This window comes from Pipistrellus hanaki (assembly GCF_964339955.1).
Source record: "Pipistrellus hanaki genome assembly, chromosome: 3".
Taxonomy (NCBI): Eukaryota; Metazoa; Chordata; class Mammalia; order Chiroptera; family Vespertilionidae; genus Pipistrellus; species Pipistrellus hanaki.
Genome location: NC_140505.1, coordinates 18,652,986 through 18,676,537, shown reverse-complemented (window position 1 = coordinate 18,676,537; position 23,552 = coordinate 18,652,986). Strand labels below are relative to the sequence as shown.

General features: G+C 38.1%; 1 protein-coding gene across 9 annotated transcripts in view; it reads right to left on the bottom strand.

The window, feature by feature from the left end:
* UNC5D (unc-5 netrin receptor D) overlaps positions 1-23,552 on the bottom strand; it is a 495,999-nt gene that overhangs the window by 9,198 nt on the left and 463,249 nt on the right. For 8 of the 9 annotated variants that reach the window (XM_084879252.1, XM_084879254.1, XM_084879257.1 and 5 more), the window contains 3 exons: positions 17,471-17,620; positions 11,335-11,499; positions 5,960-6,138 (listed from right to left, as the gene is read on the bottom strand). In XM_084879252.1, coding sequence (XP_084735378.1) covers positions 5,960-6,138; positions 11,335-11,499; positions 17,471-17,620 — 494 coding nt within the window. The remainder of the gene's footprint in view (positions 1-5,959; positions 6,139-11,334; positions 11,500-17,470; positions 17,621-23,552) is intronic. The other variant, XM_084879255.1, reaches the window with a different exon arrangement.

The following is a 23,552-nucleotide window of genomic DNA, read 5'->3' as shown; positions in this document are numbered from 1 at the left end:
AGACCACTGTGCTAATCCCGAATGAGGGAAGGGCTGAATGTCCATACTTCTCCCTTTGCAAAATACTATGTGCTTGAATAAAATCTCACGGATAATTGAGGGAGAAAGTTAATCACCTAAAAGATACTGTAATAAACTAGGTATTCCTATAATAAATAGGAATATAGGAAGGACTATATCCTATAAATGAATTATAGGAAGGACTGTAATAAACTAGTCCTTCCTATAATTTCATTTTCCCAAGTTATGAAAACATCCTATTCAGACACCCTGACATTGTCTGGGTTTTCAGTACTGCTTGAGACAGCATTGTGCATGGGGGTTATTTAGACTCTAATGGGGACTTGATATGTCCATCTTTTCTGAAAACTAAATTATCTTGAAGGAGAAAAGCTTATTTCCTCAAAGATCAGGACACATTTACCCCTTGCCTAGAAGGTATGGGAGGATGACTTTGGTTTTCCTGGAGGAACATAAAGAGCTGTTTGCCCATACTGCCTTAAGGAGGGACACCTGCCACTTACAAACCCTATACAGCTTGTTCATGGCTAAACTTGTCTCAGGGCTGTCATTTTCAGCTTCATGTTAGTGGGGAGTTTCATGAGTCATTGACTTTGGTGGAATGAAGCCCAAATGCCATCACTTTACTGTGTTAGATCCCGCTGGCTTCACTGTAAGGGCTCTTTACATTTCAGACCCTGTGTAAGTCCACTGGGCCAGAACCTGAAAATCTGATTTGAACTTCCTCAGATTTTACCTCCAAGGACCTGCACAATGCTATATCCCCCATATATTAATCCTCCTTAAAAGAGTCATGAAGATTGTTTTTTTAGAAATGGCAGCCACCCACCCATTTCTACATTTAAGCATTAGAGTGTATTTCCTAGCCTCAAGCTTTTAGAACCAAGAAAGCTTAGTTTAGTGTAATCATAATAAATCCTGAAACACAGGAATGGAAACATCCAGTCTTAGTGGCCACTGGAGTGACCCTGCACAGTGGTCTTCCTGTCTTTTCTCATCTTCTCTTTCTCCTCTCTCCTTTCTTTGCCTATAAGAAAGTTGAAGCTGGGACTGTTCACTTCTAGTGAATTTTCAACAGTTATTCAGAGACAGATGAATAAGCTGCCTTGTGACCTTCCTCTGTCCTCTCCCACTGCCCTCTGGCCATTTCACCGTTGCTGTGTGTCCAATTAAGGGGATGGACAGAAAGAATGAAAGGGTATGACCTTAGGGTGAGAAGATTCTGCTTGTCATTAGAGGTCCTGTTAAAAGGTTTGGTGGAAAAACAAGTTATTATAGTAATGTGTGTATCAGCTGCGAGGTTTGATGTATTTCATTTGTTTATGATTTCTTCACCATCACCCATGAACACTACCATCTGAAATACACTTGAACTATTTCAACCAGTTGACCAATAAGAAATCTGTCTCTTTGGAAGTGCTTACAAGTTTTCAAATAAGTATACTATTATTTTCTTTAAAAGTGTTAATACGATGTAATTTATCTGCTGTTTTCCATTTTGGAATTCTTTCTTCCATTTTGGCTGCCTTCTCTCTATTTATCCTCCTATCTCTCATGCACTTTATCCGGCACCTGTTCCCATAACAACTTGGTCAAGCTGGCTATGGTTTCAGAAGGGTTTCTGGACAATGAAAATCATGAGATCTTAAAAAAGAATTATCTAATGCTTTCAGGTACTATCCATGATCTGAGAGAACAGAGGCATTCTCCACAATGTTCTTTTCAGACCAACTTTCAACATCCTTTGATGCTTGTTATAACTATTCTATTTATTAGAAGGCAAGTGTTTAAGGTCAAGTATACTATCTAATGAAAAAGTTCATGTCATTCATTTAAGAAAAGTTTATTGAATTTCCCCTAATATGATATGTGGAACTGTAATAAAAAAGTAAAGTATCATAAAAATACAAAGTGCTGTGGAAGTTTAGAGATGTGAGGATACTTAGAGTTGAAGCAGCTTCCATTATTATTTAATTTACCTAGTCCTCAGCACTGCTGCCTACCATCAACTCCTGTGCAATCAATTCTTCAGATCTCAGCCCTATCCCTCTACCCATCATGTGTGGTCAAGAACACTGAAACTGAGAATAATTGCAGCTGAATTTATAGAATAAATGTGCAATCTCAGCTTTGATATGCAGGAGGTATGGATTCTGAGTAATAGAGTTTGCTCACAGAATCTATTACCGCAACTGTTACTTATGACATTATTTGCTAGTCTGGGAGCTTATTTAGCGCGATCCATATGCCAGGCAAGTTGCAAGGCCACCTGTGTTGGTGCCTTATAGCACAGCACTGGCATTTTTCACATGTTCATCGATTGCTCTACTAAGCCTTTAACTTCATATTTCATCTCTTTTCTCTCCTATTCAGCTCTAAGTAGAAACTTGTTTGGCAAAAAAGGCAGATTATCATCAGTGACATTTGCATTTACCAAAAAGAGGGTAAGAGCATTTTCACAGGCAAGTAAATAAAAGCAAATGATTCCCTCCACTTCCTTTGCAAACTCTTCCTTCATGATTTGAGGGCTGATGCTTTACTAGCTTTTTAACACTTTTGGAAATTAAGAAGAGGGGATGAATCAGGTAAATGCATTGTCACAAAATCAATGTCGGTGAATTCTCTGCATAGAAAGATGAACTATGTGATTATCTTTCTCTTGTGATGCCACAGTTGATGAACTATCAAGCTGCAGAAAGCTTTCTTAGCCAAATACAGTATATGGGCATACTGACAGTGTTAGATTTCTGTGGTCTTACACACGTTGATGATCAGTTCTGTACTAGATCATTTATAACCATGAGAGCAAGACCAGTGATTCGGGATTACACAATAGAAAGTTGTGACAAATTGCATAGGAAAATCCCCTTCGTCTCTGTCACATGTTTCTTCCCATGTAGAAGAAAATCTATTTTCGGTACATTAATGAAAACATAAAAGGCATCCGACAGTTTCTGCAAAACGAGAATAAAGCTAACATGATGCAAGGTGATTCTCAGCATTCTTTCTCCTGTTCTCTGAATGCCTTGGTGGCCATCTCTGCTGGAAACACAGCAGCCTGCAGAAGACCCTACCCTGTGTTTCCCCTCCTAAGAGGCTGGGATGAGACTCTGACTGAAGCAATAAGATCCTATGGAAGTTTTACTGAGTAAGGGCAGGCTCATTTAAATGAGGGGCCAGCAAACTATGACAGATAGGGGTCCTTGCCTGTTTTTTAATACAGTTTATTGGCACACATTCATGCCCATGCTCTGTTGATTCACACTACTGGAGCAGAGCTGAATCATTGCCGAGTAGTTGCAACAGACCCCATATGTTGTAAACCAGTTGTTGCCAACCTTTTGGACCTCACGGACCACCAGTGATCCGTGGACCACCGGTTGGTGACCACTGCTCCAAACTGGTTTTCTTAAACCAGTGGTTGCCAACATTTCAGACCTCATGGACCACTGGTTGGTGACTGCTGGTCTAAACTATATACTGTGTGGCATTCCTTCCCAACAGAGGAATCTTGTAAAAGTTTGCTGACCCCTAGTTTACATCATTCTTACTTCATAATTAGAGTACATTTGGAGAGTTAAATTAGAGAATACAGGGGAGGGCAGGAAGTGCCATTCACTGATGTTGAATATGTTAACTAAATGAGATTTAAAGATAGAAGTAGATTACATATATACATATATTCATGCTATTCCAATTTGCTATTCATTGTGAAAATGTCAAAGGGAGTAACTAGCATTTTTGGAAAAATGACATTTTCTAGGGACCATGTTAGAAATTTCTCAGAAAGTAGGTCATCTATATTTCTTAGGTCAAGGAAGCTTAGACATTCCTGGAGAAGGGAATCTTCTAAAATAAAAGCAAGCCCACAAACAGACACATCAAGTGCTCACATTTCTTGACCTTGGACCCTGGAGGGGGGAAGTCTGCTCCTGTGTAGCCCTTTATTGCTCATTAGAGCTCAGAGACAAAAAGATGTGAACCCCAGTCTCCCAGTTTGAGATGCATTTTCCCTGCTGTTCAAGGTCAGAAACTAATGTCTTTAGAGGCAGTCATTGTAGTTCTCTTACATATACTGTAAATGGAGAATAAAATAGAACAAGGCAGGAACATGCACAAGCTCATTCAGCAAATTAATGACGGCATCCATGGAACCTCTGAAGAGTTTGTGGTAATTACTTCTTATAAATGATGAATTAAAAAACATAAATTATTCCCTGGCTGGCATGGCTCAGTAGTTGAGAGACAACTTATTGGAGGCCAGGGTTTGATTTCCCATTCAGGGCACATGCCCGGGTTTCAGACTCAATCCCTGGTGTGGGGTGTGCAGGAGATATTTGATCAATGATTCTTTCATCATTGATGTTTCTATTTCTCCCTACTTCTCCATCTCTGAAGTCAATAGAAGTATATTAAAAAATAATATATAAACTTTTATAGCCAGGTGGATTGAACAAGGAGGGCCCTGTAGATCTTTTGATTTCAAACACAATGTTATTTTAAACCAAAATCTGTTTTCTGAATTAGTTTATCATTCTTGTAGCCATGCTGCTAAGAAAGCAAACTTGCCATGGTATTCATCTTATAAATGAGATATCTTATCCTGTTTGAGTTGCTGGGAAATATTCAAATTAATTTTTTTTCCCTGTCCTCTGACTCACTTTTGTATATTTTCATTATCTATATATGTCCTTTCAAGAATGAATCTGTTCTTTTTGGGCCTGCTATCTCTGTAAATTCCATTTTCTCTTGCAAAATCCTTCTGATTTTCCTCGGTGAGCCTGACTACTTTCTAGTGGGGTCCTTACTCTTGCATTTTGGATCCCTTTTGGAATAGGAACAGCTCTCTGTTCTTTGTTGGCAGACATCTACCTCACTTTCATAGAAGAAAGAAACAGGTAGCATGTCTGTGACAGTAAAGAACAAAAAATGGAAATGACAGAGCCAGCCAAATAGTAGGAAACTAAGGCACTGCATAAAAAATAAAATAAAAAAATAGTCTCATAGAAAAGGGAAATAAAATGATCCTGGCAAAACTACTTGTTCTCTTTTTTACTCATTCTAGAGCAGGGGTCCTCAAACTTTTTAAAGTGGGGGCCAGATCACGGTCCCTCAGAGAGCTGGAGGGCCGGACTATATGAACTACTGATTCCTACTGTAACACCTCGGCTGCACTCCCCAAAAAACCTGGCAGGCCGGATCAGACTCCTCTGCGGGCCGCATGTGGCCCGTGGGCCGTAGTTTGAAGACCCCTGTTCTAGAGCATGCAAGGTGGATTCGGGAGAGAAGATATATTATTTGTCAATGCTTGCCCTTGCTAGTTACGCATTAAGGGCAGCTAAAACCTGCCTGCCCATCACTAGTGCTCTGGTGGCATCACCTTGAGTTTTCTTATTTACTCTCAATTCAACAACGTTAGCTCAATAATGAGCAGTGTTGATTTAAGCAGCAGATGCTTTCATGGTGCCTGAGCAAACTTTTGCTTGTCTAGTGCCCTCTGCCTACACACCTAAGAGTTATCCTCATACTTTCTTTTTTTGTATGGAGGTACCTACCTCTGTAGGCTGAGCTTTTCTCCTTTAAGGGTTAACTAATGCTTAACTGTTGGTAGGGAGGAGGTTTGAGAAACTTATTTCTTCTTTGTATATATCTGTCTCAAGACTGTGCTATGTTCCCTCACCAACGTGACATAGCCTAACCCTCCCATTTGTGTGGCTCAATTAGCAAGCCTGAAAATGGGAGTATGGCCAAAGGAGGGCTTTTTTGTTATGTCCCCAGAGGCAGAGTGGGGTAGCACTTATTTAGCTGGACCTCACATGAAATATGGCCAGAGAAATCAAAGAACCCAGAGCCTGGTAAGCACAAGGGCACCCCCAACCCACTTCATTCTTCAAAGCTCTTCGAGGAAACTACTCTTTCAAAAGTTGCCCCCAATTACCTGTTGATGCTGTTTTTCTGTGCTAACATCTGCCAGTCCTTGCCTTTGGCATTGGGGGTGTCAAATGTAGCACAGATCCGCTGTCTGATGGAGTAGGGGATTTTGAAGGCTCTGGGGCCAGTCTGTGCAGGGAAAGTGCTGTCCTCTTGTGCAAAGAAAGTGATGGTTTCTCTTTCACTCTGAAACCAGACAAGGAAGGCATGATCAGATCCAAGTGGAAGCATACCTGATTAACACTTCTATTTTTTAAAGAAAATCTGTGTTAACACATACAGACAAAAAAAGCTTGCCTATTGTGATGAATTCTATAAAATAGATTGACAAGTTCCCCTCTCTACTAAAGTAGTAAATAACTGCAGTAACATAGTGAATCATGTGCTGGAGATTTATAGCAGCCTCTTCCCCTCAGGAGAGTAACAATGATCAGCTTCCTACATCTGACTATATATCGGGTGAGAGAGACTTATATTTTTATGGTTTTTGTTTGCTTTGTTTTGGGGGAGAGATCTAGAATCACTAGAATGAAGCTACCAAATGGCAGATTTCAGCTCAGGGATGACGCTCTGAGAGTCAGGACAGACCTAAGATGATGGCTGGGAAGCCACTTGTCAGAAAAGCGACCAAGGGGAATAGATCGTATGTTGATCATCTTAAAGTTTATGTGATTCTATAGAAAAAAATGTGGTCTTTTTTTAGAATTAAATTGCTTCGGCAGAGTATGATCCAGGCATGAGTCAGTGATGAGACCTTGACTAGTCTGGAGTGGTGCAGGCTGGAAGGTTCTGCCTCCTGTTTGCACCTGTCCTTCTGATTTAGAGTTGTTCAGTGAGGATTTGTTATTTCAGTACATCATAGCAATTGGGTCATCATACCCAACATGAAATCACACAGAAATGGGCCACACTGGAATGGACACTGATAACTTTATGTAGACTGACACATTTTTAAGGCCTAAAAAGTACTTTATTGTATAATTGCCATGATTATTATGTTACAAGACATATTTCCTGACTTAAGGCAGGACAATGTGCTTAGATAGTGTGGTAGAAACTAGGAATAGATGAAGAAAAGGAATTCTGTGAAAACATGGTAGTTATTATAAAATAGTACCCAAATGTGTTAACATGAAAAGGTGTCTTGCTAATGAAGCTGAAATCATTGAAGGTAGCCATGCCATAGGCATGCAGTAGACAAAAAAATGGCTTCTGGAAGCCCTCCTGGTATCTAGGAATTGACCAAGTCACCAAGCTCTGTCTTCACTGTTGGTAGAAGAAAGATCACCTTGATATTTAAAGTCTTCAGAAAAAATGAATAGAGTGGTATAGCTTGAAGGTGAATGAAATATTATGAGATTAACTCTAAAAATAAGTATTTTTCTATTTACTAACACTTTACTAAGTGTGCCCTGTTTCTCTTATACATTTTCCAAATTTAAATATTTTCCATGCATAAGGATGACACTTTATGTAACATTTATGATGCATTCTAGAAGACATCTGGGCCAAGTAATAAGAATCCTGTAGATACATCAGATTTTTTGATTGTTTAAATTAAATATTCAGAGGATCAGTAGATTTTCATGCTCTGCACATCTGAGATAAGCAGCTGCTACCTGGTTAGCTTGGGAGTTGTAAATCAATGAGAAATTCCAAGTATTCTGTCTTTTTGTAATAGACAAATCATCCCCAACTTCCACACTTTTGGAAGAAAGATAAGGAAAATTGTTTGAAGGAAAAATTGTAACATATAAGATTCCCAATTAAAGTTGTGGCTACCAAAAATAGATTCTTCAATAATATAATATTAATAATGAGTGATGAAATAAGCTACTTGATGATTCTTCCCTTCTCTTCCATATTAGTATAATTTTTAGATCAGTGATACTGTTGCTTTATAGAGTGTAAATTGGTGATATTTGTTAATTCAGTTCGGTTAAATTTAAGAAGAACCAGCCTGCTTCTAAAGATTGACACAATAATAGCCACTCTAAAGAACAAAAAGATATATTATCTTGATTACTGAAATAATTTTTAAGTGTGAGAGGATATGAATGATTGTATTTATCTTGTAGATAAGAGGCCTGGAGGAATATGATGGATGTGAGGTTGAACATAAAGAACCAAATACTTTTAATGAGAATAATCACTGCATTTAGATATTTAAAAATCAATATTATTTTACATACATAATTATGTGTGTGTGTGTGTGTGTGTGTGTGTGTTTCTTTTACCTCTCATGGTTTCATTGTTTAATTCATGAAATAGAACACTAAGATAATCCATTAAAGTAAGGTAGGAATTGGGAGCCCTAAGCCTAAATATACAAGGACTTTGAGCAGAGGGGAGTTATTAAAAATGTATTTCAAATAAATCTTTAAAAATCTTCAAAAGTTTTAGTTACTTATTATATTATTATTATTATTATTTTATTAATGAATAAAACCCTATTACTAACTTATTAAAAACCTAGTGGTCATGAAGTATAATGCAATTTAATAATTGCTCTGTTATTCCTGATTCACTGATTGTTACATATCTGGTCTGAAATTTATTTTTCTTCCTCCCCATCTAATCTCAAATTTTCAGCAGTTTATGTATGTTTACTTTTCCTTGAACCATCTACCACAAAAAACAAGATATTTTTAAGGGGAAAAGGATGGTTTTTATTCATCAAATATATCACCAGCTGTATGCTTTTCCAAGGAGTGAGACAGTCCTAAGTTTGGAAGGACCTTGAGTGATATTCAATCAAGACAGTTCTTGTCAGGAAGATCTATATGTAAGAAATATGTTATTTCCTTCTAGATCTATAGAATACTAGTAAATACTTATTCTGGCCCATCTCACTAATAGTTACATCTCTTCCTTCTAAAATATTAAGGAAAAAACATACCAATGTTCATATATTTTTATACTCAAAGACAAATTGCTGTTTGCCACTAATTCCTAAGCCCCCAAAGAGGAGACTTTTATTATGGAGATGGCCCATAGTTAGGACTGATAAATTAGGCCTCCTTGACTGAGATTCTGGTGTAGCATGGTATGGAAATCCATCCAATTTGTGGTCTTGAAGTCATCTCAGTAGGGGACTCTGGCTATTCTATTACCTTGAACAAGAAGTTTGACATCTTTGAGACTGTGATAGCATGTATGATTGTTATAATAGTAATCCATGGAGTTGTAAAGGTTGTACTTGTATGTGAAAGCACATAAAATGGTGTTTGAAATATAATGGCTTTCCAGAAAGTTATCAATTTTCTTCTGACATAAGAAATTATAACGAACTAAATTTGCCTAAGAATTACAGTCTATTCCAAAGAGATGGAGATATACTGGGCCAAGTTTCAGCAGGAACAAAAAACTTGAGCAATTAATAAAACAATCTTTATAGGATCAAAAGTGTTCATAAAGCTTCTAAAAATGCAGTAGCTTACAAATTGGATGACTGACGTCAACACTGAATATCTAAGTATTATTCTCATACTTGTCTCCTTTTATCAAGATATACTATGTTATTACCTTCTTCAAGGCATTTCAAAGTGATTGTACACTTTGTGAAGCATTAAAAAAGTGACTGGAAAGTAAAGGATAAGATTATGGTTATTAGCTCATTTTTCTTTCATGCACTTCAAAAAATTATTTAAGCAAGGAGCAAAAGTACCAGGATGTATCAAATCATAGCAAAGATACCAGGATGTACCAGGATCTATCACAATTCCTTTTACATAAATATTCTGTAATAACAGAATTTGAGCTGTAATATCTGAGCACCTTAAAAAATAAAAATCTTTTAAACTTAAAATTCTTCTGTTGACCTGTTAACATATTTAAGGCAGTTTGTTTCAGAGGCATCTTTATGTTCTGACTTTTCCTTAATGCTCCTGAATACCAGAAGGAAAACTTTGGTATTTTTTTCCTTTGTTTTTATTTTAAAACTTTCCTCTGTTTTTTATTTTACTTTGAAATATATTGTGTTAAATATGCCATGGCTGTTCAAGAAAGATACTCTAAAAATATCCCACCTAGGTTTCTGGATATACCTTCCCTATCAAAACTACTTTAGCACATAATGCTAATTGACCATAATGAATGCAAATACCGTATAAACATGTCAGTTAAGACAGCTATCAATTTTGAGGCACAGTTCTTTGGAAAGTCACCCGCTCTTCAGAAAACTATTTGGGGAATTAGCAATACTCATTTTGCATGAACAATGAATTGACATGAGAACGAAGGAAAGTAATAATGCTATAAGGCTACATATTGTCAAAGAAAAAAAAAAAACCCCAAAATCTCTGAAATGGAATTGTATGTGTGCAAAATGTGTTTAACCTTCTGCCGAGTTGAAATGAATAAGTATATATTATTTATATCTTTACACAGAAATATGTATGAGTGTATGTGTATATGCACACACATATTCATACACACACACACATACTATAGGTGAACAATAAAATGTATGTGCTTTTCTAAACTAGGCAGGGATTACTTTAGAATTGCTAAAAAGAAGCATCACATGCCTCCCCTGATTCTATCCCTCGGCTACTCTCAAGTAACCAATGGGAGGGAATGCCTATCACAATCACGGCAGATATCTGGTATCTTTTCACAAAAGTTCCCACTGTGAATTCTCCTGTGACTCCCATTCTAATTCTGCCCTTCATTAGTGATACGACATTGGACAAAGTCTTTTCCATCTTTGCACTTCCATTTCTTTACTTTGTGGAATGAGATTAATATCTACTCTATCATATTATTATATTGTTGAGTCTAGGTTTAATGGAAATGGAGATGTGTAGAACCTTGAACCTGGAGGGTCTGAGAAACTGTAAGACAATAAGGAGCCAGGACCCTGAAGAAGAAATGACAGCTATGGGCAATTGACTTCTGGAAAACTAGTCAGAAGCACATAAAACTACACAGTGGTAACCTTGTGCCTCCTGCTGGCATGTGTGTGTCTCAATTGTACAGAGACCTAATAATGTGTTTCAAATGATGTTACAAGCCTACCATGGACTATTAGACTGCTTGTGGTTTTGTGTATAAAAAGCTCTGTATCTTCGCCAAAGGTCCCTTCACAGAGCCTAAGTTCTGAGGGGTTGTTTCCCTGAGTGTAATTCAAAGCCGGAGAAAAAGTATATTTTTCCCTTATCAGTAATAAGGATTCAAAAAGTTGACAAATGCCAATGAGAGGGAGATGGTGATAATCAGTTTTCAAAAGGTAGAGCTGCCAAAGGCAAATGACTTGTCCAATCAATAATGAGGATTAAAACAGTTAGTGCTACCTGTATAGTAGTAATATGACATGATAGGTATATTTTTCTTATTGTCCTTGAGAAATGGGGTCAGGAGGCCTGTAGACCTAGCTCTCACCTCTAGGATTGATGTCTGCACTTGGAGGATCTGTTCATGGCCTTTGAGCTGCCGGATGCAGATTTTGCAGGACAGCTGGGTGGTGGTGGGCGTGTAGCGCTCCAGGGAGAAGGCACAGTGCAGGGGCTGCCGGTTGCTGCACCACACGCGGGAGAATGGGACTTCCTGCAGGGAGACAGGGAGAGAAGAGGGCTATGGTGTGCAGAACCTGGCTCCAGTGAGACTTAATAGCAATAATTATGGTGATGATGACGATGATTGCAACAGAGATAATTGCCCGAGTGACTTTGGCGGAACTGTTGTAGAAATAATGTTCCAGCATATGCCAAGCAGCACAAAGGTAATTAATGTCAATTCCAATTGATAACATTTAAATTCCTCCAGCACACTGCAAGAGCTCAGATTTCACTTGGTGACACAATTAAAAAGAATGCATCAAACACAACTCAAAATGCTATTCCACTTAAAGATTCTTAGAACACTCCTATGGTCCATTTTCCTACCCAAGCCTGGGGAAGGATGATACCTTTTCTCACTGAAATAAAAATTATGCTACAGAACTGATTGCCCAGAACCTGTCCCAATACCACAAACTCATGCTGAATTGTGTTAACTGAACACAACAATGTTGACGTATCTAGCATAAAAATTATACCTACTGCAAAACCACATACATACATGCACATCTCAGAGAGAGACACAAACACAGTGGGCCTCCCACAACAGTCTAGTTTGCCAACTCTTCATTCAGTTATTGTAATTTCTCTCACAATTCTGTGTATGGTTCCAGCTAATGAGCAGACACTACATAAACAATAAGAAATTAGGTTTGGTCCCCACTCTTAAGGGATTATAGACAATTGAGTGGCAAAAACAATTGTTACTATATGAGGAGGAAGATTGTAAAATCTATATAGGTCACCCTTTACCCCATTACCACTTAGTGCCTGGCACTGAATGGAGTGTGCTCAGGCCTGTGACTTTATGATAATGTGAAATAGAGGTCAGTCGATATTCTGAGGTTAGAATATTTACTAAAAAGTCTCTTATGCCTACTTATACTGGGCTAGGTCCTTGGCAATGATCACCCTCTAGTACTGTTCATCCTCAATTTTTCTCTCTCTGTTCTCACTAATTTGCACTTTTAGGTATTGTCATAAATGTAGTTTTCTGTAATATTAACATTGAAAGGTGGCCTGGAAGTTAGATATTCTGAAAGTTGACTGGAAGTGAAGCCAGCATGTGTTATAAGACCAGGGGCCATGATTAGAATTCAGTCTACTCCCTTTGAGGAACTATGAGTTACCTGGTTATTCCTGAGCTCTACTGTACACACTTTGTTTCCTAATTTTCATTGCAGTAGTCTCACAGATCCTGATTTTGGATACTTTTGGGGGTGGGGGGCGGGGATAGAAGGGGTGTACTTTAAATAGTTACACAAATGAAGAGAGGAGAGTCAGCTTCAGGGAGTATGAGAGAAAACACTGAATCATTAACCCCACATCCCAGCAAGAAATGGAAGGGCTTTGGTTTTTGGTTTTATTTGTTTGCTCTTGATCCTGAATCAAGGAAAAGGCAGTGGACCTTTGTCTCAGGAAGTAGAAAAAAGGGCTCAGAAAATGTCTACGTGCGTGATACTGTGTGGTGTGTTTTCATTGCTGTTTGTTTTTGGTGTGTGTCTGTGTGGTGTTTCATTAACTTCAATCTTGGGTAAGATGTGGGCTGTTAGGATGCAACACCATCCTTGCCATCCTCAGTCCCCCCCCCCCCCCCCACATGGAAGGGGCTGGAACCTACATTTCACAGACTCTCTAGCTAGCATGGGCACCAGAATGGCCCCTTGATGCCTACCATGCTAAACCCAGTCCCCTGCCTGGCTCTCAAGGGCTCCCATCATCTGTGGCCCTATTCTTTTTTTTTTTTCCTTTTCTTTTTTTAAAATATATTTTATTGATTTTTTTTATAGATAAGAAATGAGAGGGACAGAGAGTTAGAAGCATCGATGAGAGAAAGAGAAACATTGATCAGCTGTTTCCTGCACACCTCCCACTGGGGATGTGCCCACAACCATGGTACATGCCCTTGACCGGAATGGAAACTGGGTCCCTTCAATCTGCAGGCCAATGCTCTATCCACTAAGCCAAACCGGTCTCGGCTATTGCCCTATGAACTCTCTTTTTCAAACCACTAAATATTTATAGAGCTACTTTATACCATCTCTTCAATAAAAGGAACTAGAACATAGGGCTCTCTGGTTAAAAGGCAGTTTTTCTTAACTAAGGTGGTTTTGCCTAACTAAGCTAGCTAAGGAAGTTTTTGTTTCTAAAATTCCAATTTAAATAATTACTGTGTAATATAAGCTCTTGGATTGCAGGTCCAGATAGAGCCGAATTCAAGGTCCAGCTCTTAAACAAATGTACATTTTTTTTTTTTTTGTAGTGGATGTCAGTCCTTGGTAAAGCTACCCGCCCCTTGCCTTACGCCCTCCCCCCCATGACATTGTCCATTTATTGAAAAATGTCTTCTCTAATATTACTGCTAAATTTCTTATATTTTCTTAAAAATACTGGAAGAAAGGTAGGAGAGTAATGCCCACTTCAGAGATAATCTTTCCTTCCAGAAAGATAAGAGCATCAGCGCACACAAATCCTTTTTTCTTTCCATTCCACTGCACACAATCAAAACATTCAAAAAATCTGATTTTAAGAGAGTATCAAAAGAATAAGTTTTATTGTTGACTTGAGTAGCAGCTGCCAATAGCACTCAACAAAACATTTTTAGAAAGAATTAGAAGCACTATGATTAGTGTGTTTTGAAAAGGGCAATCATCTTTGCTTGCATTTATTACAAAAACACAAAAAATAAAAGCCACCAAGATGCTCACTGAGCTGAGAGAAATTATGGGGAAAGTAATATGGAAGGACAAAGTGTAGCAAAGTTATGAGTGTTTAAAGAATTCCGGAAATGTTTTCATTTTGATTCCCATTATAATTAGGTTGCTGGCAGATGGAGAGAATGTAAATCATATCCTAGCAGGAGACAGACACTGGGTTCTCCAAGATACATAGCCTGCTGAAAAGACAGCTGCTTTTATCCTGGGGAGGTGACAGCCTGACTTTGTGTGTTGTAGGATTTAAAAAATAAATTAATATTTTATGGTGTACTGTTTATTACACCGTCTCCACCCCACAGCCAGCGAGGAATAAATGAAATCGTGATTAAGTGGCAGTCAGGTTCCAGGGACCTATGGAGAGCGGAGCTATTTACCTCCTAGGGGAGGGTTTCTAATCTGTGGAGGGCACAATAGCAGAACCCTAATTGTGGCAGGAGACTTAAAAAGCCCGAGATGACGATTTGAGGACTAGCACTGGGGGCCTCATTTTTTTCTTGGAATCAAATTTGATGGATGCTACTGCAGCCAGACCTAAGAACTCATAGCCTTCCCTGTCCTCTCACACATACCTGGCTTCATAAGCAATAGGGCTCTGTAGCATACTTCCCATAAAGTGTAACACCCCCCTCTCCCCCCCAGAACCACAACCAACAGGATTTAAAATCTATATAGGCTCTCATTCACAGCTCTGGATCCAACCTTGAACTCATAGCACTCAGAAAACATTTCTTGTGTGGCTGGTTGGTATCTTATAGAGGAAATGTTCTAGGTACTGGATTCTGCCCAGGCTTGGTACCTTCCTGGGACACTCCACCCTTCCCAGAAGCCAATGGGAATGATTCTTAGGAGAGTAGGTCTTGGGTACCAACTGGAATTTGTTGATTCTCATATTCCTGATTTGAAGTCAGAGAAAGGGAGGTGGGAAGAAGAAGAAAAGGGTACCAGAAGTCTTCCATGTATGAGGTTGAACGGTGACAGGGAGATTTCCATTTGCAGAAGAGATCCATGAAATACGTCAGGAACAGTCCTGAGATTTTCTATCCCACAGTAGCTCTGTTAGTTCCTGTCCACTAAGTCCTAATATAAAGCCATTCTCTGTTCTCTATACCCAGGATGTCAGTGCACATGAGGTTCAAGCAGGCCAAACACAAACCCTCCCCAAAATGCTTCCATCGGATGCCTGGGAGCAAGCTCAGCATGGCCATTAAGACACGCACAATCTATAGACACACAAGCTGGGAAATTTCCATGGTGACAAGGGCAAGAAAATTGGTGGTAAGGATGGTAGCGAGAGAGGAGGAATGAAGCAGAAAGCCATTTGTGGATAAGAAAAATGAAATGGAAATGAAAACTCAGTGGCAGGCCTCCTGGTATAGGGAAAAGTAAATTATTTCTCAGCCTTCCAAGACTCTCTAGAATTATGCTCAATTATAGAAGCCGATATATACATGTTCACAACCTCTAGCCCATTCCAACACTAACTTGTATTGGGTTTCCTGTAAGCCAATGCCCTTTGGCTCTGCCTGGCCCTGTTGTATCATCTGAGGTACGCAGGCACTTAACTCCCAAGCCTTCTCTACCCAGGGTTCTCTTAGAAATCCCTGGTATTGGAATTATTGTTTAAGTACTGCTAAAAGGTTATGGTTCTTTCACCTGGATTTTTATCTCAACGCGTTAAACTTAATAGTGACTTTGGACTGAGTCACTTGCATTAGATCCAGTGAAGTGATACCCTTAAACCTATAAAGATTAATACGGAAGAATTTACATGAATGTTAGTGCTTGTTTTTAATAATATCCTAATGTTCCATTTGGACTGGAAACTGAATACTGCTTTCTGGGAAATAGACACATAGGTCTAGGACATCTTAAACAAAGTCTTCATCCGTAGAAAACATCCCTCCCTGCGCAAAGATGCTGAATGTGCCCCCCAAAATCATTCAGGGATGTGAGAGACATTATTGTTCCTTTGAATTCACTAAAACTGTGCAGAGAGAGGCAATTCCCAAGGTAACAAAAAAGTATGAAAAGAAAATAGGAATGTACGGCCCTGTCTAATTTGAAAATTCTGTATTTTAGAAATTGAAAGGGTTGGCAGTTCAGTTTTTTTCTAACTCTTATGATGCAGTGAAGGTTTTTCTCTTTGTGCTTTGGCTTGTTCCCATTCTGACAAGCTGGTATGCCTTGTGCAAGATTTTTTTTTTTAATTTAATGAATGCTACAAGGATGAAAAGTTAAAAAAAAAATGCAAAGGGCTGTGCAGGTGATGTTGATGGACAGAATGAAAAAGTTTGAAAGCTTCCTGTGACTTAAGATCAATATGAGTCCACCAGAAGCCTTTTCAGAGTTAAGGAAGTGTCCGGTCACTTGAAGCATGGGGACTCTGACTTCAGAAACGATGGTAGACCAGCTGGCTGCAAATGATGACAAACCTTACTGAGAATTTCCATAGAATTCAGTGGTAGAGTCATATGTTAAGAGATCTTTTTATGCTAAGCAATTACTCCAATTCCCTAAAAGTTATCCAAGGAGACTCTAGGCCATTTTGCAATTTTTAAAAAATTATATAGTTATATGAACTATAGCTATATAATTTATATAAATATATATATATATATGAGAAAGGATTCTAAGGAGAATTATCCTTTATATATATATATATATATATATATATATATATATATATATATATGAGAAAGGATTCTAAGGAGAATTATCCTTTCTTTGCCTCTCAATTTATAATTTTCACATCTTTCCCAATTCATTTGATAGCAAGCAATTAATATATTCAGGATATAAACCTCTTGTTCCCACCTGGTCAGCCATAGTTCTTTACAAGTGAAAATCATCCTGAAGAGGTTTCATTAATGCTGAACATAATTAAAACAACATATTATAATGAACTGATTTTTAATAAAAACAAACCAACAAATAAACCTTGCTCTAAGTTATTAAATTGCTGCTTTCCACATGTCAAGTAACCATTTGAACATGAGAGAGGAGACATGTAGCATTACCTAAGTTGTAAGCTCCCTTTCTCCCACCAGTTAGAAACTTGCACATTTATGCTAATACGTTTAATTACCTGTGTGTGTAGCCCAAACTGTTACATTTTTCTGATAGTTCTGAGATTATATCCATACTTTTAAGGAGGAGGAAAGTCAAGAGTACCCTCTTCAAAGGTTGTGACACGCTTGCTGGTTAAAGCTAAGCTGTTTTGCTAGAAACCCATTTGGCCAGTACCTGGCAAGCAGTGAATGGTTTGATTCTCCAGAGGAATGGGGGGATGTCAAGGACAGAAATCTGAAGACTAAAGGTATTCCCTTTGAAATGCAGCAACTTTGGTTCTTCCAGTAGCTGTCCGCCTTGGTGCCTTTCATCTGACACCACTTCCTGTAGGACAGGGGGAAGAGAAGAGGCACAACAATGAAGTATCTAGTTACTCCTTCCATAGATGTGTATGCTCACCATCAAGTATCGCCCAGTTCTCCTTTAGTCTCCATACCCTTGCCTGGTCAAGACTAAGGATTAAGCTGAAACTGGTTTGGCTCAGTGGATAGAGCATCAGCCTGAGGACTGAAAGGTCCCGGGTTCGATTCTGGTCAAGGGCATGTACCTTGGTTGTGGGCACATCCCCAGTAGGGGGTGTGTAAGAGGCAGCTGATCTATGATTCTCTCTCATCAATGTTTCTAACTCTCTATTCCTCTCTCTTCCTCTCTGTAAAATATCAATAAAAATATATTTTTTAAAAAGAATTAAAAAAAAAAAAAGACTAAGGATTAAAACCTGTTAATAGGATTTGGGCAAAAGAAACAATTGTTCATTATGTTATAATGCTTAGGCTTTTAAACACACTATGCCTTTCTTTAAAAGACCTCCATTGCACCAAGCAAATTTTAACACTGTTGAATTTCCACAATTGTATGAATTCCATTCTGATATGACTGTAATCTGTATGTCAGGTTAGGGACAAAAACATCCCATTATATTTCACAATAAAGGTAGACACAGCGCCTCCTCTCTGGTTCACTTGTTGGTCACTAGCATAGGTATTATCCACATTTATTCTTTGTCTCAAAACAGATGTCACAGAGGTCATGTTCATTTGTTCTAATGTTCATAAAAGTTATGCCAAAGGCCAAGTTATGCCAAAGTTATGAGTCAATTTTAGCTCAGAAAAAAAATCAAATTTCCGAGATAAGTATGCCTGCATCTTTCACTGAGAAATTGTTATAAATACATTTCATGCAAACACAATGCACATACATTCTATTGAGTAAACCATTTAATTGGTTCCAAATTTGTGTTGTTCAGAAACATTGGGGAGGTGATACAGTAAGTGAGATAATAGATAATGATTTCTGAAAAATTTTAAACCACCATGGGCTGAGGCTTTTCCTGTTACTAGAGATAAGAGACCTACCTAAACCTATTTTTTTTTAAACCCCCATTAATTTAGTTATAATTTTCTTGCAAAGTTAAGATAAATACAAAAGCTGAAATCCCTTAATTATGTTCTGTAATCTTCCCAGATTCTAAAAAAGATTGTAAGAAGGCAAGCAAAGAGGTTTATAAGTACAGTATAAATACATTTTAATTATAAATATAACTTACAATTATCAGTGAGTAAAAGCTGCTCTGAAGGTGATCTTAATCTATCTCTTGTGTATGTATAAAATAACATTAATAAAAACATTTCTGACTGAAGCAGCTACCCAGCTTTAATCCTTCATGTGCATATAAATGGGTTGCTAAGTATCTTTTGTTAGGACTAAGTGTTTTCATTCTGATGGCATTTTCTCCAGCTCTTTTATCTTGTTACTGGGAGGGTGTTTCTGAAGCCCCTAAGTCAATGCTGACCTCTGGGATATGGAAATGTTTTCTGTCTAAGCTGTCTAATATGGTATTTATTCACTAGGCACAGTTCAACTTTTGAAAAGTGGCTAGTGACTAAGGAATTGAGTATTTCATTTTAATTACATTAAAATTAGAGTCCCACAGGTGGTTAGTAATTACTGGACCTAACAGTGCTATGCTAAGTGATTCCTTATGTTCTGGATCTAAGACTTGGGTAATACAACATGGTAAATAGTATCTGGTTGGGCCTCAAACCATGGAAAGAAGGTGGCAGGATGGGGAGAAAGGGAAATTCATTCCTAATGCCAGCTTGAGGTCTTTCATAGATGCTGGCTACTGGTTCCTTCTTTTGAGATTAATGAGTGTCCTCTGGAGCTATGCTTGAGCTGGACTTTGAGTGTCCAAAAATGAACAGTCTCTACCACCAAGAAGCTCACTGTCTATTGAGAGCATTGGAACAGTAGGCTAATATTATCACAGTACATGTGCATACAAATAGCACAATACATGTATGCCTAGAAGTTAAGGCAAGACAAAGGGTGCCTACCCAGATAGGAGGAGAGGCCAGATAGAGGAAGTGCTGTTTGAGCTGAACCTTAAAGTAAAATAGGGACTAGCCACCAGCAAAGGAGGGAGAGTGCATTCTGGACAATGGGCAGGGTTTGCACAAATGCATGGAGGGAAGACTTAGCTGGAGTGGAAGGTGAGGGTGGAAAGTGTGTGGCTGGAGATGATGACCATTTAGGGCAGGGATCATGAATTCTTACTTGCTATGCTAACATTGCATTAACATTAATCAGGATTTTAGCTGCGTAGGAATCTTCTGGGGGTTACGTATTCTTCTAAAGAGTTCTGATCTTGTAACCCAAAATGGAAACACAAGATTCTAATCTCATTTCTGTGTGGTTTTTGGCCTCTGTCCCTTACTTGAGTTCATTCATAGCTAGGCAAAATAATTAGCATGATAATAATACTGACCTTTTTTTGCAATTCTAGTGCAAGGTTAGAAACAAAGTACAAATAAAACATGTGCTTTTTAAAACCATATTTAAGCTGCAGAATTACAACAGTATCCACTCTTCACAGTATATTTGACCAGGTGTTCTACAGTGCACCCCTTTTCTTTATATCTATCCTGCCTGGTTGTACAGAGAAGTAAACCGAGGTGAGGAGGTGGAAGGATTTCTTTGAGGTCATGCATTACTTAGTGGAGAGCTAAGCTATTTTAATATTTTGAAACTACATAGACTCTTCCCACCAGAAGGGAACTTTCAAGTTTTCAATCACTAAGTACCTTTTTACAGTTGAAAACATGCAGATCCCCTCCCCACTTAAAGCCACATGGTTGGTTAGTGACCACGTTAAGACTAGAATAGAGAACCTGTTCATAGTTCAGTATTTTTTTCTACTAGATTTCCCTATGTTATACTTGATTTTTTTAAAAGAAAAGAAATGATGTGGTCAGACTACTATTAACCCTGTCCCATAAATAATTTTTCATTGATAAGATATATGTAAAGATGATACAAGTCAGTCTGTATTAGTTCTAGGGTTATATAGACTAAGTAGTCCCTGAAATGCAGAGTGGAGAATAGAAAAAGAAAAAGAAATTAAAAAATGGATACCTACTTATAATTATCACAGAGGAAAATGGTACCTTTTAAAAGTTTCTGCTCTAGTCTCCAAATTTAAATACAACCATCAGTTGTTTGCTTTTTTTTTTTTTTTAGCTTACTATGTATTGAACAGACTGTATACAATTAACAGCATCTCCTAATCTTGCACAAAATAGCAAGCAATTATAGTAACAAAAGAATTAATTATTAATTATTGAAATGAAGGAGCCCAATAATGAACTAATCCTTGCATTTATATATATTTGTAAAGACACAACCAGTGTCATAATTAAAGAAATAAACACCGAGTATAAGCTTTAAAACACTATTCAAGTAGAATAAACTGTACTTAACAGTTATGCCCCTGGCTTATTGTATTCTTCTCAGGGGCCAGGCCTGGACATCTGAATTTTTATATGCTTCTCAGCCGGTTCTGAATCCTGGCTAGGGTTGGGGATCAGTGATACAAATATCACTGCTGAGCTAGTTCTGAGTCACCCACAGGGATGCATCAATCAGGAGCGGGGCCTGATGTTCTTGTGTTTTCTCCTATCGGCTTCCTATATAACATGGACCCTCTGTTAAATCTATTGTAAAATTGATATTTGCATTAATTAAACTAGAAAATTGGGTCTGACCAGTTTCTTATATGTAATATGTCACTAAAGGCTCTGGGTCCTGTTTTTCCAGTCTCTGCTTCATCATTTCACATTGGGAGTTGCTAGTCATCCGGTTCTAGGAGTTGTGGCCAAGAAACTTGTGCTCTGTGCCTCACTGAGCTCTTTATGTTGATTTAATGAGACAGGCAACAAAATTCAGGTGTGCTTCAGGGATAGGAAAACAGGCAGACCAGATTTACATATTTATGAGACAAAACTGTTTGAACTTAAGCACACACACACACACACACACACACACACATACACACAGAAAAATTATGTTGCTGTGGTGTTTTCCTTTAAATGCTTTACGTGAACAATATTTCCCAAGGTTGCATTATTGATAAATACAAGAACTACATCTGGAGGAAATCCTTTGAAATTAGATTCTAAATCCACATTAATGCCAAGTAAGTAATGAGTACCAAGAGGTACTGAATAGGAGTGCTGGGACCAGCAGAGGAAAAAAAACAAAACACACACACACACACACACACACACACACACACAACACAACTAGTTGTGTTTTTTTTCCTTTCTTAGATAGGGCAAGTGCTTAATTTCTTCCTTTCTTTGTGTCAAGGTTTGTATGAGCTGTGTGTGTGTGTGTGTGTGAAAGAGAGAGAGAGAGAGAGAGAGAGAGAGAGAGAGAGAGAGAGAGAGAGAATACAATAACAAAAACCTAGTCCTTATAATGTTACTGCTTTGAAAAAAGATCACCAATCCTCAACCTCTGCTTTGAATTCACCAAAGGAGGTGATGTCAAACAGACATAAAATGGCAGCTCTAATTAGTGCAGAAACACAGCAGTGGGAAGGACACAAAGTCATTAGGCACTTCTCACCCTCTTCTCACCTTCAGGCAGATGGCATTTTTTGTTTTTAAAGACCATACCAGAACTGATGTGATTTTCATAGAGATGTTTTTAGATATATTTATCGCAACAGATCTGAAACTAATTGAATTATGTTTTGCCAAGGTGTTTGAGGCATTTGTTTTTGTTATTCAAAACTACTATGATTCAGATAAAACATTCCCAGAGCAAATGAGCAGCAAGAATCATTGTTCTGCCTACAGGAGGTAAAAGGAAGGAAAGTGTGGCTGAAAATGGAGCATGTTTCTGTTTGGTTACTAAAATCCTCTACAGGAACATTTTGTTGTTGTTGTTGGGACCATTATCTTGCCAGAGATCCTCACCTAGCTCTAAGAGGACTGGCAAGTGGGGTCTGGAAACTGTGGGCTTTTAAAGATTTTATGGGACATAATTTTCCAGTGAGATCTGAATGACAGGAAGAATGAATCATGCCCCTTAATCTGACTTCCTTCTTAGTTAAGAGCACAGGTCTAGTTGGGGATGTATTAGTTTTCTTTTAGATATAAAAAAAATGCACCACAATAAATATGGTGACTGTACCACCACACTTGTATCTATTTCCAAATCACAAGGAACATTTCCATTACAGTGGTAACTGAGGCAAATTCCTGGATAGGCTTTTTCTGTAGAAATGCTTCATGAAAAACTACATATTAATTTTGATGAAGAAGTCAGGGTTCTATCAGCATTGTAGAAAATGAGTCACTACCATATACAATATTTTCAGCTCAGACCACACAAGTCAGTAAAGCTCCTATTAACATGTGAAGTCTTTCAGAGATTCAACAAATGAACTGACATAAGGCTTTCTTAAAGGGGGACTGTTTTAATGGGTTAGTAACTACTGGTATATAATTCTCCCCTCTAATTAAATACTACATATGAAGCCATAAGAAAGAGATTATTTGGGATATTAAGGTTGTTTGAATAAAACCCATGTAAAGAGGTGTGAACACATGCACTTAGCAAGGGAAGAATCTAGAAAGCAAGATTCTTTTAGAAGCAACACCCAGAGACTAAGGCCAGGAAGCAAAACAGTTGTGTTCAGAAAAGCTAAAAGTTATATTTCAATCATTCCGTGGGTCACAAAAGTTATTCAACCAAGACCGATGCTCTCTCAGAACCCCAAGGGGGAAGCATGTCCTTTGCTGCTCATGACGGCTGTCACATACATCCTGTCAATAACATGTACAACCAAACCCAACTTGAACATCAGCTTCATTCGACATAACAGGAGCAGAAAAGCATTGCTGGAGGTAAATAGATTACAAAAAATGGGGTCAAAGTTATTCCCCCAGAAAAAAACACTTCTCTAAAG